We start from the raw sequence: 15,767 nt of genomic DNA, 5'->3' as shown, positions 1-15,767 counted from the left end.
CAGCCAATCGCAGGGCACATAGAAACAAACAACCATTCGCATTCACAGTCATGCCTACGGGCAATTTGGAGTCTCCAACTAATGCATGTTTTTGGGATGTGGGAGGAAGCCGGAGTGCCCGGAGAAAACCCACGCATGCACGGGGAGAACATGCAAACTCCACACAGGCGGGGCCGGGGATTGAACCCGGGTCCTCAGAACTGTGAGGCTGATGCTCTAACCAGTCGGCCACCGTGCCGCCTGTTATTGTTTTATGTATGTTAAATTCAATTGTGCTTCTTTGCTGGTAAATTCCTTTGAAGTTTCCATCAGCTACAACTACTTTTGACAGGATATAAATGAGTTTGAGTCAGTGGAACCACTGAACGGCAATTTGTCACGTGTGTTATACATCACAGAGCCCCAAAAGACTTCACTAAATGCATCATCAGTTTAAGCTACAGGCAAGACAACCTTTAAGATACAGCTGAAGTCAATGAGCTGGTGGTCGGCAGGAGGACAGATTAAAGCTGGAAATAAAACACTGGTGGAATGAGATCACAATGTTCACTAAGCTTCAGTATCTGCTGCTTATGTGCATGTGGTCATTGTGCGTGTTAAAAACCCATTCATCCGTCCATTTTCTATACTGCTTGTAGTGTGTATAAATTACTGTCCCAGTGGCCACGGCAGTCACATTTCAGGCCACCGTGGTTAAAATGTGAAAGACTCGACAGAATGCATGCGGGACAGAATGGCTAAACGTGATAGACCTTAGTAGCTGTGAATGCCAGGCCAGGTTTTAAAACTGTCCAAAAATGTGCCACAGCAGTCACAGTGCAGATGACAAACCTGGTCAGCATAGTAAAAGGGGCTGAACGCAACTCAACGTAACATTGCGAAATAGGGAGTAACAAACTTGAAAGTCATCTGTAGTGGGAAACTGTATTTCCCCGAGAATGTCACATTCTTCAGTGCGCATTTTGTCCCATTTTGTCATGTTTTGTGATGGTCCTCACAGCAAGTTAGTATGTATAGTAGCCATTTTGTTGCGTTCCATCACGGTGCCTGCCGTGTGATGGTTTACGGGCACAGCGCAGTACTCTGTGTAGTGTTCTACTACGGTCTGACGCCACACGTGCGGTCTCGGAGGGAGTTTAAAGCTGGACCTGGAAGTGGCGCTTCATTCTAGTCTGCCGTGGCCACAAATGTGCATCACAGCTGCCTGACGCCTATGTTTCATCCATAGAAGCATTGAGTGAATGTGAAACATGTGTCAGACCTTAACAGAACATGCGAAATGTGAGGGGACCCCATCAGAACGTAACGGACCAGGAGGTAAAGTACCTGCATCTGGAGTAGACCATAGGCCGAACCATAGTGCATCTTTGACCCTCTGGGACTCAGCACCCCCCCCCCCCCTCCCCCGACCCCCGCGACCACCCTCCCACCAGACTTGAATGTGGAGGAAAAAAATGGCCCAAATCCCACAGCGAACTACGTGTCGTGTAAGCGAGGCTGCAAAGGTCACATACCCCCTGCCAGACCGGTCAACGCGTCGTATTGCGTCGGGCCAGTAAACTGTCTCACACGTACTGCGATTCTCCATTTTCAAGGTTTGTAGCTGTTGCTACAAAACCCGAATACAGAGAAAAGAATGGCTGAGAGAAAATCCTGTTGCGTTTCTTGCTGTAGGCACTGGGAACATAATGTAAACCCAGCATTATCCTGTACAGTGTTCGAGCTAGAGTATATCCCATCTTACTTTGGGTGAAAGACAGGCTACATCCTGGTCTGATCGGGGACAGTACCACAAGACCATCAGTGACTTGTGTTCAAAACGAAACCACTCAATTACTGGAACAGCGATAGTGCTCATTGTTTCTCTCTGCTCTCGTGTCAACTCGGTAAATACAACCAAATGTTGCGGGATATTCGAAAAGCATTTTCTTCCGCTGTGATGCTTGTCTTCATAATACAAACTGACTCCGAAAGTTAAAATCATCAAATTTTGTCTTTGTCGTCTCCTTCCTGCTGGATAATGCAACCAAAAATGAAACATGACGATTAAAGCTGTGAGTTAGTCATGTGTAAAGTTACATTTTTCATTTCAAGTGCTGATGAATTATAGAACGCAGTTCTTGCTACCTTAATAAGGTCTAATTATTCTTAGTCATAATGGAAAGCTGAAACTGAACAGTGCAACAATAAAATCCATATTGTTTGACAAACTCATCACACCACTAATTAGGTTATTTTTCTTTTCTTTGTCTGCTTTGTTGTATTACCCGTGCTATTAAGATTGCAAGACACATAGCTTTTTGATATTATCAGTATCTTTTCCCAAAAGGTCTTTGAGGAAATACAGTAGCCTACTTGCTGCAGCTATAAAAATAAAGTTGTATGTTGCGAAAGTGGAAGCTTTAAAATGATGGTTCCAATGAGGAGATTACTATAAATACTGGATTTCCAACATTTTTTTAATTGAAAGAAGGGCAAATAAAAGTGCTGAAGGCTTTTCTACATGAAATAATATTTTCACTTTTCTCTTCTTAATTGGCTTCAACAAAAGAATCTAGCCCCTTTCACACTGCCTGTAAAAGCTGGCATTTTCCACCTTTTTTCACTTAACAGGGACATATTTTGGCAAAATATTTTGCCTTTCTCTTTATATTTGGTATGTAATATGGTCTCTATGGTGCCTCAGTAAACGTGAAATATGAATTAAAATCGTATTCCTGACTTCTAGACGTTTTTCTGCCAAGAGGCCTGAAATCAGGTCGTTGAAATTTCTTATCTGCATCACTAGCGAAGATCTCTGCCTTCCCTTTCCGCTCCCGAGCCAGTGCTGTCAACAAAAAGAAACACGTGTGCTCTCACAAGTGGGTCTTCTACAAACAGGCAACCATTCAAAGAAAAGGGGGCGGTCTTAGCCAAATATGGACACAGCGGATACAAAACTGGGTCAAACAGAAGTAGCTGTCAGAAGGGGCTTTTCTGGACACTCGTATGACAAAACCAAGGTACTTTTTTTAAATGAAATTGACACGTTTATACTAAGTCCATGTTAAAGAGTCACTCTATGGAGGTGTAAATAGCCAAAATACAAGACCTTTAAACACCTAGAAAGTGGGGCGTGAAGTCATCTCATGAATATTTCACCTTCCGAAATATTATCACAGCCGTAACAGAGACAGCATGGCACCTGTGTGTTAGGAAATGGTGGAAAGATGCTATTTTTGATACAATAGCTGTTATCCCGTGTTCTGACCCACTCTTCACTTATCCTTTTTTAAATTTGTTTTCCTTTACTTATGTGGCCTAAATTGTTCAGTGTCATCCTGCAGACAACAGTTACTCCTGAGTCTCCATGTGCTGTTCTCTCATCTCTCTGTCTCGTTTACTGGAAGCAGCAGGGCAGAATATATTATTGATTGGAGTAGATTTGTGAATCTGTGGAAGTTTCAGCGGGGAAATTACTCCAGAAGTATCCGTCAGGCTGCTTGTGGAGTCTGCAACATGCATACTTAGAGCCCCACTGAGCTCTGATAGATGAATGAAACGAGAGCGAGCTGCACCTGTATACTCCATTCACCATATAGTTAATGGTCCTGGAAGCTCTCCAGTAGAAACCTGCTTGAAGAGTCACACCAAGTAGAAAAATATGTTTTTATTTGGGGTGGGACTTTAAGGCATTAATTGTGAGTAGTTAATTACAACATTAACACATTTATTAGTCCATCCATCCATTTTCAACACCGCTTATCCTGGTTAGGGTCGCGGGACGCTGGAGCCGGTCGCCAGACATTTATTAGTTAAAAACATTAATGGATTTGAATCACAATGTGTGTTCCAAACAATGCGGAACATTTGTCATTGCACGATTTCATAGTACATCGATTACAGACCCACGTCAGAGCTCGGCTACCATCCATGCCTTCTCAATACCGCTCATCCTGCTCAGTTGCCTGGCGCTGGAGCCTATCCCAACTCACTTTGGGTGAAAGGCGGAGTACACCCGGAACAGGTCGGCAGTCAGTCGCAGGGCACATATAGACACGGACAACTTTTTTTAAAAAAACTCCCCGATGGAATCATTGATATGTTGTTTTGAGCATTTTGTGCAAAAAGGAATTTTCATACCACGAAAGCATTTCAACCCTCCAACATTTGATCCAACTTTTCAACTGCCAGCCACGCAGAAACAATTTAAAGGTAATACTGGTCTAAAAAATAAACTGCCCTGAAATGGCACTTTAACTTTAATTTTGGCCAGGGATATTTTCCATTAGTTTTCTACTGTTTTGTGTTGAAATGCAATTACTTTAAATGCATTTTTGCAAAGTTAACAAAATTCCCGTCTGTCATTTTTTATTCCGTCGTCCACTAAAATCCATTTAAATTAAACCATGTTGCTATTTAGGACAAATATTGTTATACAATTAAAATGTTATTCATCAAGATTAATTAATTACAAAGCCACTAGTTAATTAGATTAATTGTTTTAATCGAGTCCCACCCCTAGTTTTTATTTAACTTGTAAAGTGGTTCTTTTTTCACCTTAATCATGTGTGTTCTGTAAATCAAAGTAAAAAAAAAAACATACCGGTACCGTAATTTCTCATGTATAATGTGCATTTTTTTCCGCCCAAAAAATAGTCAAAAGTTAATAGTGCACGTTATACATAGGTATAGGGGAAAATGAAAAAAACATTCACATTTTATAAATGTATGTCGCCATCTAGAGGTTATGGAAAAGCTGTACACTTTCATTCCAATATGACCAACAAAATACAAAACTTAAGTGCAATCTCGAGGTGTTGCTGAAGAAACGGATCTTTTTGAAGTCAATGAGGGCAATTACACTGTTATTGTATTTTTTCCAGTCCAGTGAGGACATAATTAAAATTTGGCTTAGAGAAACAACTTAAATGTTACAATAATGGTGTTTTTCGCAAATTTGATGCATTCAGTAGGGTAATTGCCTTGATCCTCCTGCAATTCTTAGCTTTAATACTTTAATAATAAGTAATCATTGAATAATAATAATAATTCTCCAGTGCTTGGATAGATATGGTGAGGCACCTTCGATTAGAGAGTGAGGTCGTTTTAAGCCCTGTTTTTGTCAGTTTGGTGTGTGACTCACCAGCACTATTTAGTGTTTGACCCTGACTATGCCTTAGAGAGTGCTTAGCATCTTAAAGTCCCTATTCCCTTTTGATTCATTTGGTGACAATTACAAAGCCAGCTCATTGCCAGTAAACTGCATCCCCTTACATGGATGTGGGCAGTGCTGTAATGAAGAACACAGACCCACTGCAAACTGCAGCTGCAGTTCTGCAACCCCAAGCCACATCAGAGAGCCACCTAATATTTCAGCCTGTTTTGCAAAATGGCAAATAAATTACCATCTGCCAAAAGAATCATGGTTGATTTATAGCAACAGCAGTTAAAATATTTAGATGGCAAATAAAAATCATGAGGAATTATACTTGGATGTGTGCACTTGCAAAATGTCACACTCATGATTCTGCCCCCAACTCTGTTGCACCAGAGACCAGCCATATAACTGTGAGGCACGTCATGCCCCCTTTTAGTTTTTAATCACTGTTGAATCCATCTCTGACTTCTCATGTCCCTTGACAGTATAAATTGCTGAACATGTATAGTCAAAGCAAACACAGCGATGAGCTTATTAAAGACACTGGGAGTGGAGAGGTGGCGCTTGGCTCTTCCTTCAGCTGCTGCATTGGCTGTCTGCTCAGCAGTGAGGAGGAGTTACAAGAGGGAGAGCGAGGGAGAGAGTAACAGAAGGGTCTGAGTGCAGTGCTCTTGCTGGGAAACAGGCAATGCCTGTTAGTTGCGTCTCTACTGAGCGGCACATCAGTTGGGCTGCAGCTACCAGGAGAGCCGAGCACCGGCAGTGCGGGGGACAGAGCTGCTGAGCACAGCACGCACGCTACACTAGAGCAGACGAGCGTGCTTATCGAAGCACAGGCAGAAAACAAATTGCACACTTCACAGAAGAGAAGCTGAAGAGAGTGTCAGGGTGAGAAAAGTTACCAGGTCAGCAGGAGTGGAAGCGTGGAAGTGGAGCAGCTGAGACCGACTGAGTTCCCACTCGCAACTGGGAAAGTAGCTACCAAAGATACAGGAAAACATCACTTTGTCTCAAGAGATGAGTAATAGTCTTAACAGGAGCCTCCTGCACAGCAATAAGGACATTGAAAGCAAGACATCAGCAGCAAGCCTAAGCAGTACAGCTCCACTCACTTCTTCACTGGACTCTTTCACACTCAAATTACTCAGCTCAGCTGTGTGATTTGTGGTGGATGTAATTTGATTTTCATCTTTGCATTTTCATCCTTTCTTCTGGTTGGGAACCCGCGGAGACTTGGAGGGCACGTTGTTCTGTCCTGTCACCTCTGAGACTATGTTAGACTGTGCGTCAGGGAGATCTTCATCAGCAGCTGCAGCCCTAGAGCATGGAGAAGTCCAGCAGTGAGGAGTCAGCCATACATCGTAGCCCTTCAGTAGATAGCTGTGACTCTGATTTCCCTCAAGCCTCCACGTCTGGCCGCCCATTTGGTGGCCGCGGCTTCACTGCCGGTGCTTTCTACGGCTCCACGGGGCCACGTAAAAACACACAGCAGGGTCAGGCTGCAACAGCATCAGCTGAGGCCAGCGCAGGAGACAAGAGCAACAACAAATACAGCTCACCCAAAGGGAGCAAGTACGTGGTCTTTTACCTGGATCTATCATTTGTCTTCCTTTTAGAATTCAAGAAGTTTAACATGGCAAGAGGCTGCCTCTGCTGCTTGAAGTATCTGATGTTCATCTTCAATCTCATCTTCTGGGTAAGTGCCTCGTTACTCCATCTCCATCAATAAATGCCTTTGATGCGAATGTGAAGTAGCAAATGTGATTAAATGTTGATAGACTACAGTACAATCTATGTATCACATTTAAAGGGTTCTATTTGTATGCAGTGTGTTTTAAGAAAGAAAATCTTGAAGGATCGAGGCAGTGGAGTCAGTGCGATCATGCATTTCTAATTATTACATCAGCCTGTTTTCTTTTTTTTTTTTTTTGAGTGCAGGTTGCTATTCTTAGATGTCATGACACAGGCAGTGGCGTTGCAGCAGCTCTTCTTTTGTATGTGGCCAGAGGAGGGGAGGGAATGGGAGAGGGGTAGATTAAGGTGGCATCGAGGATGAGACTTCAGTGGGGTCACTTTCAGGGTGTCTTTATAATTGTATTTAAAAATAATGTTTTAGCCAAGTGAGACAGCATAAGAGCTGAAAAAACTTTAAAATCATTCTTTCACTGCGCTGATTTGTGCATCTTGTCATTACTACATTCTTAAATGTGCTTGCTATAAAAGAAAAATAATAGTGCTCCCACTGCCAAACCGACTGAGTGATAGATTTCTGGGAAAAAACAAATACGTGTGTGGTGGGCTCCACTGGGTAGCCAAACATGGGCATCTTTTGTAAAAGTGGGAATCCCTTGAATGTTTACAGAGTGGATTATAAGGTTTATGGGTTATTGGGCCAACGTCTTTTGTGTGAATGCAGTCAAGCTGGAAGTATAAAAACATCCCTTATCCATATCCACTATGGCCCACCATGCCACTGGTGTATGAGCTGGTCCTAACTGGGACACACTGGAGGCTATCGAGATCATTAGGCAGAGCCCAGCTGTGAACAGGTCAGCATTGAAAAAGCACACACATACACATTAATCACACAAAACAACAAATCTCTGTCTTGGCCTGCTCCCTATACAAAAAAAAAAAAAAAAAAGGCAGCGCTGCACATTGCTTGACTCGGGGCTGCAAAGAGCAGTGCTGTGTGCTGCTTCAGGGAAAGTTGCGGTATCTATATCATTCCTGTATCATTTCTCATTTCACAAAGAGAAGAACCAAGTAATTGGCAGAGATGCGCAAAAGGCCTTGGGGGGCTCTACAGTGCACACTTCCTTGATGTAAATGTTTGTGCAGGAGAATGAGGAGATTCAGTGAGGCTTAGCTGATGGGGGATTCTTTCATTCTGACATTGATTTGCCTTGATACAGCATCTCTTGTGAACTCTGTATGTGTGTACTACAAGTACTACAAGTTCTCAGGCTTTGACGTCTAGCATTTCAGTTGGAAAATTAAACTGAATGTAACATTGTCATTGTACACTGTCAAAAAGGGGGAGATGAAATAATCGATGCATTGGATGTAAGTAATTTGGTCGAAGGTGTGAAATTGATTGATTGTGAAGTGCACTATTAGCTTAAAACCACCATCTTGAATTATTGAAACTCTGAAGAAGAGCAACATGACAGCTGTTGAAAGTTTAGGTACTCAATAAGGGTGTCCCGATCTGATCTTTGAGATCGGAAATCGGTCCGATGTCAGCAAAAAAAAAAAAAAGTATCGGATCGGACTGAATCTAAAATCTCTGATGGTACCACTCTTATACAAGCAGTCCATTCCATGCTCCATTCTAGCACTTCTATCCAGCAGCTGCCGGACTGCATGCAGAGACGACGTGATCGTAACAACAGGTTGCTAATTAGCAAACATAATAGCAACGAGTAAGAGTGAATGATGGTTGCTTAAAGTTGTTTATTGAGACTCCAGTTGAAGTTCACTGTAAAACTAAACATAATTATACCTATTGAATATTCAAATACATCACAGACTTCGTTTCTATTTCATTTTTGTTCACAAAAATCGCTAGCTCAAAGCTAACAATCAATGAAAGAAAAACACAAGCTAGTGAAAATTAGGATTGAACTCATGGCACTTATATCTCTCAAAATAATGAATATTGGTACACAAACACTGTATAAACACATAACAATGCTCTCTGGCATACATTCTTCACACATTCTTCACACGGTGAAAAATGAGTTATAGTAACAATATTCGATGGTGACTTCTACTTACTTTTGTTACTACAAGTGGGTATCTCGTTGCGTGCACCACACTGCCCCTCAGAGGTCGAGACATGCACAGCAGCATCCGCAAAGCCAACAAGGCACAAACACAGAGAGCTAAGCACCTCAAGCCTCACTACATGATTCCTAATCTGTCACGATATTGTCAATAAAACGAAACCCCATTTGCATCAAGAAGTTCAAAAGTGTATTGCAGCACATGTGGAGAAAGCAAATGATGTTCCAACCATATACTGAAAGTAAAAAAAATTAATTAATTTAATTTAACTTTAATTGTTATTTTTTGGGTTTAAAAGTATAATTTGTATTTATTATTTATTGCGGTTATTTTTTGTGGTTTTATAATTTGGTTTTCTAAATATTCTATAAATATAATATATATAAATATTTTTATATTTCAGTTATTGGTTTCATTTGAGTTATTACAGGATTTTCTAATATATTTTTTTATTTATTTTATTCAACTGTATTCAATTCTTATTTTTAAAGTTACTTTACGTCACCCTTTGGTTAATAATAAATGGGTCAGTTTTTTTCTCATACCTACAGTTGCTAATTCACGTTCTCTGTTTGAGTAATATGACTTGATCAAAACTTACAACATTCTATACTACAAAATAAGAAAAGTATGTATGTTTATTGCTGATATCGGAACTGACCGATATCGGTATCGGCCAAAACTCAAGGCTGCAATATCGGTATCGGATCGGAAGTGAAAATGTTTTATCGGGACATCGCTAGTTCTCAACACAGATGCTCTTGGCGAGAGGTGTGGTACACCCTGAACTGGTCGCCAATTGCAGGGGAAGTATTGAAAAACAACCATTCACGCTCACATTCACACCGACGGACAAATTAGAGTCTTCAATTAATCTACCATGCATGTTTATCGGAATGTGGGAGGAAACCGGAGTACCTGGAGAAAACCCACGCAGGCACGGGAATCCATCCAAACGCCACACAGCAAGGCCGGAGCCCAGATTTGAACCGACGACCTCTGAACTGTGAGACGGATGTGCTAACGAGTCGTTCACCATACCACCGGGTCTGTCCAATACAATACAAAACATACATCAGACACTGCAATGCAGTTCTAATGTGCTGCAAATTGATTTGACCAAGTAATGTTGTTGAAAGAAATGGCAACATGGTAAATTGTGTTTGCATATAAATAATACTATAAAATGACATTCTGCCCTGAGTGACAGTAGTAAAACTGCAAAAAGGTAATCTTTCAAGAGAGACGACTATAAGAAGCCACCTGTTTCATTAAGTATTTTCTCAGGTCCAAATAACACATCTTCACTGAGGTTAGAGCAGAGTTAAACAATGTTGACGTGGCTCTCTTCTGTATTCGGCAATGTTCCTATGAAAACAGCAGAACTCAGGAAATTCTCAAACTAAAATACTGACCACAGAGGCTGTCTGTATCAATAAAATGTAAAGTGCATGTGATGAAAGCTGTGAGCAAAGACCTTACACTTACACCGTAACTGCATTAGAGTAACAAAATTCAGTGTCGTGTGTGTCAGCTCTGGCCCATTGTGCACATTTAACAGATCAGAAGCAGCCACCGTGTATGACTGTAAGTCAACCTTGAGCAGCTTTCTCCAGGGGCCGTCTCAGGGGATTTTCTTGATGGCATTTACTTGCCCGGGTCTCTCGAAAGCTCAATTTAAGCTTAACCCCATTTCTGTGGGAAACTCTCAGCACTGCTACACATTCTTTGTCACAATAGTCAGAAAATTAGCTTTGGATTTATGTTTTTTGTTCAAACTAACTTGTTCCCTTCAAATACAAAATGTTCTCCTGTGTTTCAGTCTCAGAACACCATTAAGTGGCTACGTGCTGTCCACTGCCCCACATAAGCCCTGTGGTGCAATAACTGAATTCATTCCACAGTCATTTTCTTTTAATGAGCATCCACTATTCATATTTGCTTACTTTTACATGGATTGATATTAATGATTTCATTCCACCCTGAGTAAATTTTAACTGTAGCTTAATCTGTGTCCTGAGGCAAACTAATTAGGTGATGGTTGGGTCAAACTGCATCTTGTGGTTGTTAAATCTTCTTTGTCGGCGACAAGAAGGCTGGTATTTTGGATTGTGGTAAAGGGCAATGTCAAGTAGAAAGTTAGGGAGCCTGTGGGTTGTTGCAAGTCACTAAAGGTTCATTCGGGATTTCTAAGCATTCAGCGATGTCTGGAGGTACGGTGGGAAGTATTGTGACACTCCTAAAACTGTGCTGTTCTACCTTTGACACGCAGAGTCACAAGGCTGCTGCAGTTTGTAGATAGGTTGCCCTCTGAAGATCTGAAAACGTATCTCAGCTCTGAGGAGCAGAATTGCACTGCGTGAACCAAACACATCTATGCTAGGGTCTCTTGCTTTTCTGTGTCCTCATCATCATCTTGTTATGCAAACATGTTATACACACTAACAATACAAATACACTCATTATCCACACATGGTTCACTTTGTAGACATCCAGTGGTAACTTGAAGCTCAAGGTAAACAGTGACAGGCATCCCCATCCCATCCTCAGACCCCCCCAGCAGTTGTTCGTGACCATCTGGCTCCTCTTTCTTTTCAGGGATTAGAGGAGTCTGAGCTGTAGGGGGGAGTTTCGGGCAGATTAGAGCATTATTGGAGGCTTCTGGTAGGATCGAGACTAGGGCTCCTTCGCAGAGTTTCAGTCTTAAAGCCAACAATCATCCAAGCAAATGGCCTTTATGCCATGACAATGTGGACTGTCGTGGGAGGAGGAGGATCCATTAATTGCTGTTTGAATGGCAGGATAGGATGAACATATCACTGATGACATGCATGCTGTGAGCGAGATTTTCTGACCTTTTCACCTGCAGTATGTCCCATGACAGCCCCCATAATCTCATCCATCTGTGGTTCACTTTCATGTCATCTCTTGCAAGTGATTTTTGCAGTGGAATTGAACATTTGCATTCACCTTAGGTACACCTTGACAATGTTTGAAATTCCAATACAAGAGCTGCCACAAATTCTATTTTTTGTTACCTGATCCCAGGTTTGATATCCCTACACTGGCATTAAGAAATGGGTGGGAAGAATAAATAAGAAGCCATTCACATTCATTCCCTGAAGCAAGGAAGCCAACTGCTCCTCGGGGAGCCATGGAGCTGTCCTTGCGCCACTGTACAACTCAATTTAACAGTGCATAGACCTATGTCAAGGCCTAATTTTTTTAACCTAAACCTATCCTAAATGATTGGATCACGAGCAAATCCTAAACTGACAGATACATTCACAGAAACAACAGAAGCCTAGCTCACACTGTAATGTATGTCAAATTACCTGGAAAAAGAAGAAGTGAAATGCCAAGAAAAGCAAAAATTATCGTATATCATAAAATGAAATTGACAAGCAATGGATCACTGTGGAGAGATACAGTAGATCGGAATCCAACTACCGTAATTTCTGGTGTACAAACCGCACCCATGTATAATACGCACCCCCAAAGTTGACCTCAAAATTCTTGAAAACCCGTCAACCAATGTATTATGCATTTTTACAATGCATGATTTTGCTTCTACCCATATAATCAAAACACGAAGTATTATCTGTGTTTTGTTAGTTTTTACTCAAAGAATTATTCTGACGTGAAGCACTTTATTTGAACACGTAATACTTTCTTTTTTGGGTTAGGGTTACCTGCTCTTATTTTGAAATTCACAGCCCTACTTTTATTTAGTAAATGAGAAAACAAACATTTGTGCTCATATGTTTGATTACCAAGGCTGAATTTGTAAGATGTGTACAATTATTTAAAGAAAACATGAAAGGCTGGGCAAAACACATTTAATTTTATCTTAATGGGATTCAAATTAAACAGTCAAGCATTTCAGAAAAGCATTATCATTAAACAAAACATAACCATAAAGAAATTAATGATGGTTGTTGTTCAGTCATCAGTCATTTTAAAAAAACAATATTTCACAAATTCTGCCAGGGTATTTAAACTTATGACCACAACTGTACATATAACAGTCATATTGGAATGAAAGTGTGGGCTACACCTTTTTCATAACCACTAGGTAGCGGTGGCATTTTGGAATGAAAGTGTATAGCTTTTTCATAACCTCTAGGTGGCGGCATACATTTATAAAATGGGAAGGTTTTTTCCATTTCCCTCTATACCTATGTATAATGCGCACTATTGACTTTTGACTATTTATTTTTTGGGGGGGGGGTGCGCATTATACACGAAAAATTACGGTAAGTGCACCAATGTCTGCAATAATGCATGAACATCCTTGACAGAGATAATAATAAATATCTCTGACAGTGTCAATCAAAACCAAAGCATTATTAATATAGTATTTGTGTTTTCAACGCAGCACCTGTTTTGAATAAGATTAGCTTGTCCAGATGTGCCTAGTGCCTACTGAATATTTATGAATTAAGTGTGCTTTAGCTTCTATTTACTTTAGTATCTTACTTACTGAAGTGCATGAGCACCATTTTATTTATTTGTGGTTGTGGCGATATAGACTTTAGCTGGTGGGGCCATTACTGTGTCTTGTCAAAAGCTACAGCCTCATCTGATATTGATGTCTCAAAGAACATTCACAGCTCAGCAGTCTTGTCTTCGCATGGACAATGAGGAAGTGGTATCAAAGCTCTACTTTCTCTGAGGAGATAAACATTCCTGAATTTATCCGCTGCTGGAGTTTTGCACTATGGCACTTTGTCCAAGGCAATCCAAAAACAGAAAACATACTGATTCAATCGCTGACTCTAACTGATGAGGATTCAAATGTATAGGCATTGACAGGTTCTTCTATGAAAAATCATCACCCCACATCTGGTTTAATGGAATTTCACAAACGACTTCACACGAGCTGTTGTTCTCCCATTGGAATCCCAATGTGTTGTGTCCAAGTAATTTGTCTGGTTTTCATTTTCCATATCAGCACTTAGGTATCAGTGTTCAGTCGTCTTTCATGGCTCAAGTGGTTTCACCCCCCCCCCCCCCCACACACACACACACACACGCTCTTCCTCTTTCACTAGGGACACAACTGAACCGCATCAGTCACTGCCAGTTGAAACAAGCATCAGGGAAGAGGGAACTAGATGAGTGAGGAATACGCTAAGCAAGAAAATGAAGCCATGTGCTGTGCTACCATATGCATATAATGCCATCAAACCACTATGATTATGACTTTGATTTGATTCTGAAATAGCCAAACGCAACCTGAATAGCCAAACGCAACCTGAACAGGCCTGTTTAAGTGTAATCAAATATTGTTAAGACTCAAATCAAATCAATTAAGACTCATAAGATTAGCTGCCTTTGAGGGCTTTGGTATGTCCTCACTTGTCAATAGCAAGGCATCATTTAAGTAGACGCCATCATGCTATTTACATGCATTGCAGATTGTCCAATTAACATCCTGTATAGATTGTTAGACATTGATTCAGATTGATTGACCTCCTTGGCAAATATCTCAGTACACATGCTTTGTCCGTTTGCATCATTAAGGGAGTTCACTCTAATTTACACATCTCTACAGCTCCTTCGATTTCTTGTCTGGCCATTAGTGGACGTTGCAGATCAACTTACCCGCTTTAGATGTTACTACTGGGGATACAGGTAACACAGGCGGATTAGTGTTGCTTGATGTTGCTGATGCACAGTCGGTCGGTGGAACTGCTGAAGAGGAATTTAGTCCCCGACTGATGACTAATGTAACACTGTAGACTAAAGCAGTGATTCCCAACAAGGGTGCCGTGACACACTAGTGTGTCGTGAGAGATTATAGGGGTGCCGCAGGAAATTTTCCTGTTTCCCATATGTGTAAAAGCTATTATTCATTCATTACAAATATACCTTTGTTAGTGTTGCAATGATAAACCGATACGACTGGATATCCATTCATAAAGGCAAGAGATACGACTATAACGGTAGCAGACTCTAGAATCGATACAAAATTTGCCAGGAATCCTTAGATACATCGGTTGTAGGGCTGTGGACCGGATATCACGAGGCTAGGAATCAATTGCCTGAGGCATAACAGTCTTCATCTCATAAAACGCGAGAGCTCTTGCGCTGTGACGCCATAGAAATAACGTTATGTTTACAATCAAAAAGACCAATGGTGGGCACTACCGACATTACTAGTTTAACTGCATTTCTCTGTAGTGTCACTTTTTCAACATCAAATAGCTTTTCAATAGTTAAGATACTTTTGTGGTCACAACGGTAGCAAGGTAGCATTCACAGACGCTACATTTCCCCCAGCAGTTGTAAACATTGAATGCAACATAACGTTACATACCTTATTTCAAGTCTACCTTAGACACCGAGGCCGGCGGCGAAATGTGCACCACAGATCGTAAACAAGTAGACAATATGGCAAAGGTAGGTACATCTCATCAATTCCCATGGGGCTCAGCAAACTAATTCTTCTTCTCGAGCCCATTCAGTCCACTTATACGTTCCAGTGTTGGTACTTTGTGACCCCAAGAAGAAACTACCAAGAGGACACACAGCCAGCTATGTCCCGAAGCCAATCGCCAGTCGAGCAAAGCTAGTCATGACGACTTAAAATTAAAAAAGTCAGCCAGCACTCAGCAAGCAGTCCGATTGTTAAAAAAATAAATAAGTAAATAATTATTTTTTAAAAAGCATTGCGTGTGTGCAGTGGCGCTCCTAGCTTGATTGGCACTTCCCCCCCACCCCCTTGGCTCTTTACTATTGTTTGCTTGTGCAGGTTATTTTCTCTACAGAATAAATTGTTCTGGTGTATTTAAATAATTAGTTTGATATGTGAAAATATAGATTGATAAAATAT

The 15,767-nt window shown here is 41.0% G+C and overlaps 1 protein-coding gene across 2 annotated transcripts in view; it reads left to right on the top strand.

Annotated features, from left to right (window-relative positions):
• The window catches only part of tspan9a (tetraspanin 9a), a 215,714-nt gene that overhangs the window by 123,402 nt on the left and 76,545 nt on the right, over window positions 1-15,767 (top strand). The window contains exon 3 of one of the 2 annotated variants that reach the window (XM_061677556.1): window positions 6,757-6,836. In XM_061677556.1, the coding sequence (XP_061533540.1) occupies window positions 6,774-6,836 (63 nt within the window). In that variant the 5' untranslated portion in view covers window positions 6,757-6,773. Of the gene's footprint in view, window positions 1-5,777; window positions 6,837-15,767 lie in introns of those variants that run through there. The other variant, XM_061677555.1, reaches the window with a different exon arrangement.

Source organism: Phycodurus eques, chromosome 5 (assembly GCF_024500275.1).
Source record: "Phycodurus eques isolate BA_2022a chromosome 5, UOR_Pequ_1.1, whole genome shotgun sequence".
In the NCBI taxonomy this organism is placed as follows: Eukaryota; Metazoa; Chordata; class Actinopteri; order Syngnathiformes; family Syngnathidae; genus Phycodurus; species Phycodurus eques.
This window is presented reverse-complemented; position numbering and strand designations above follow the sequence as displayed.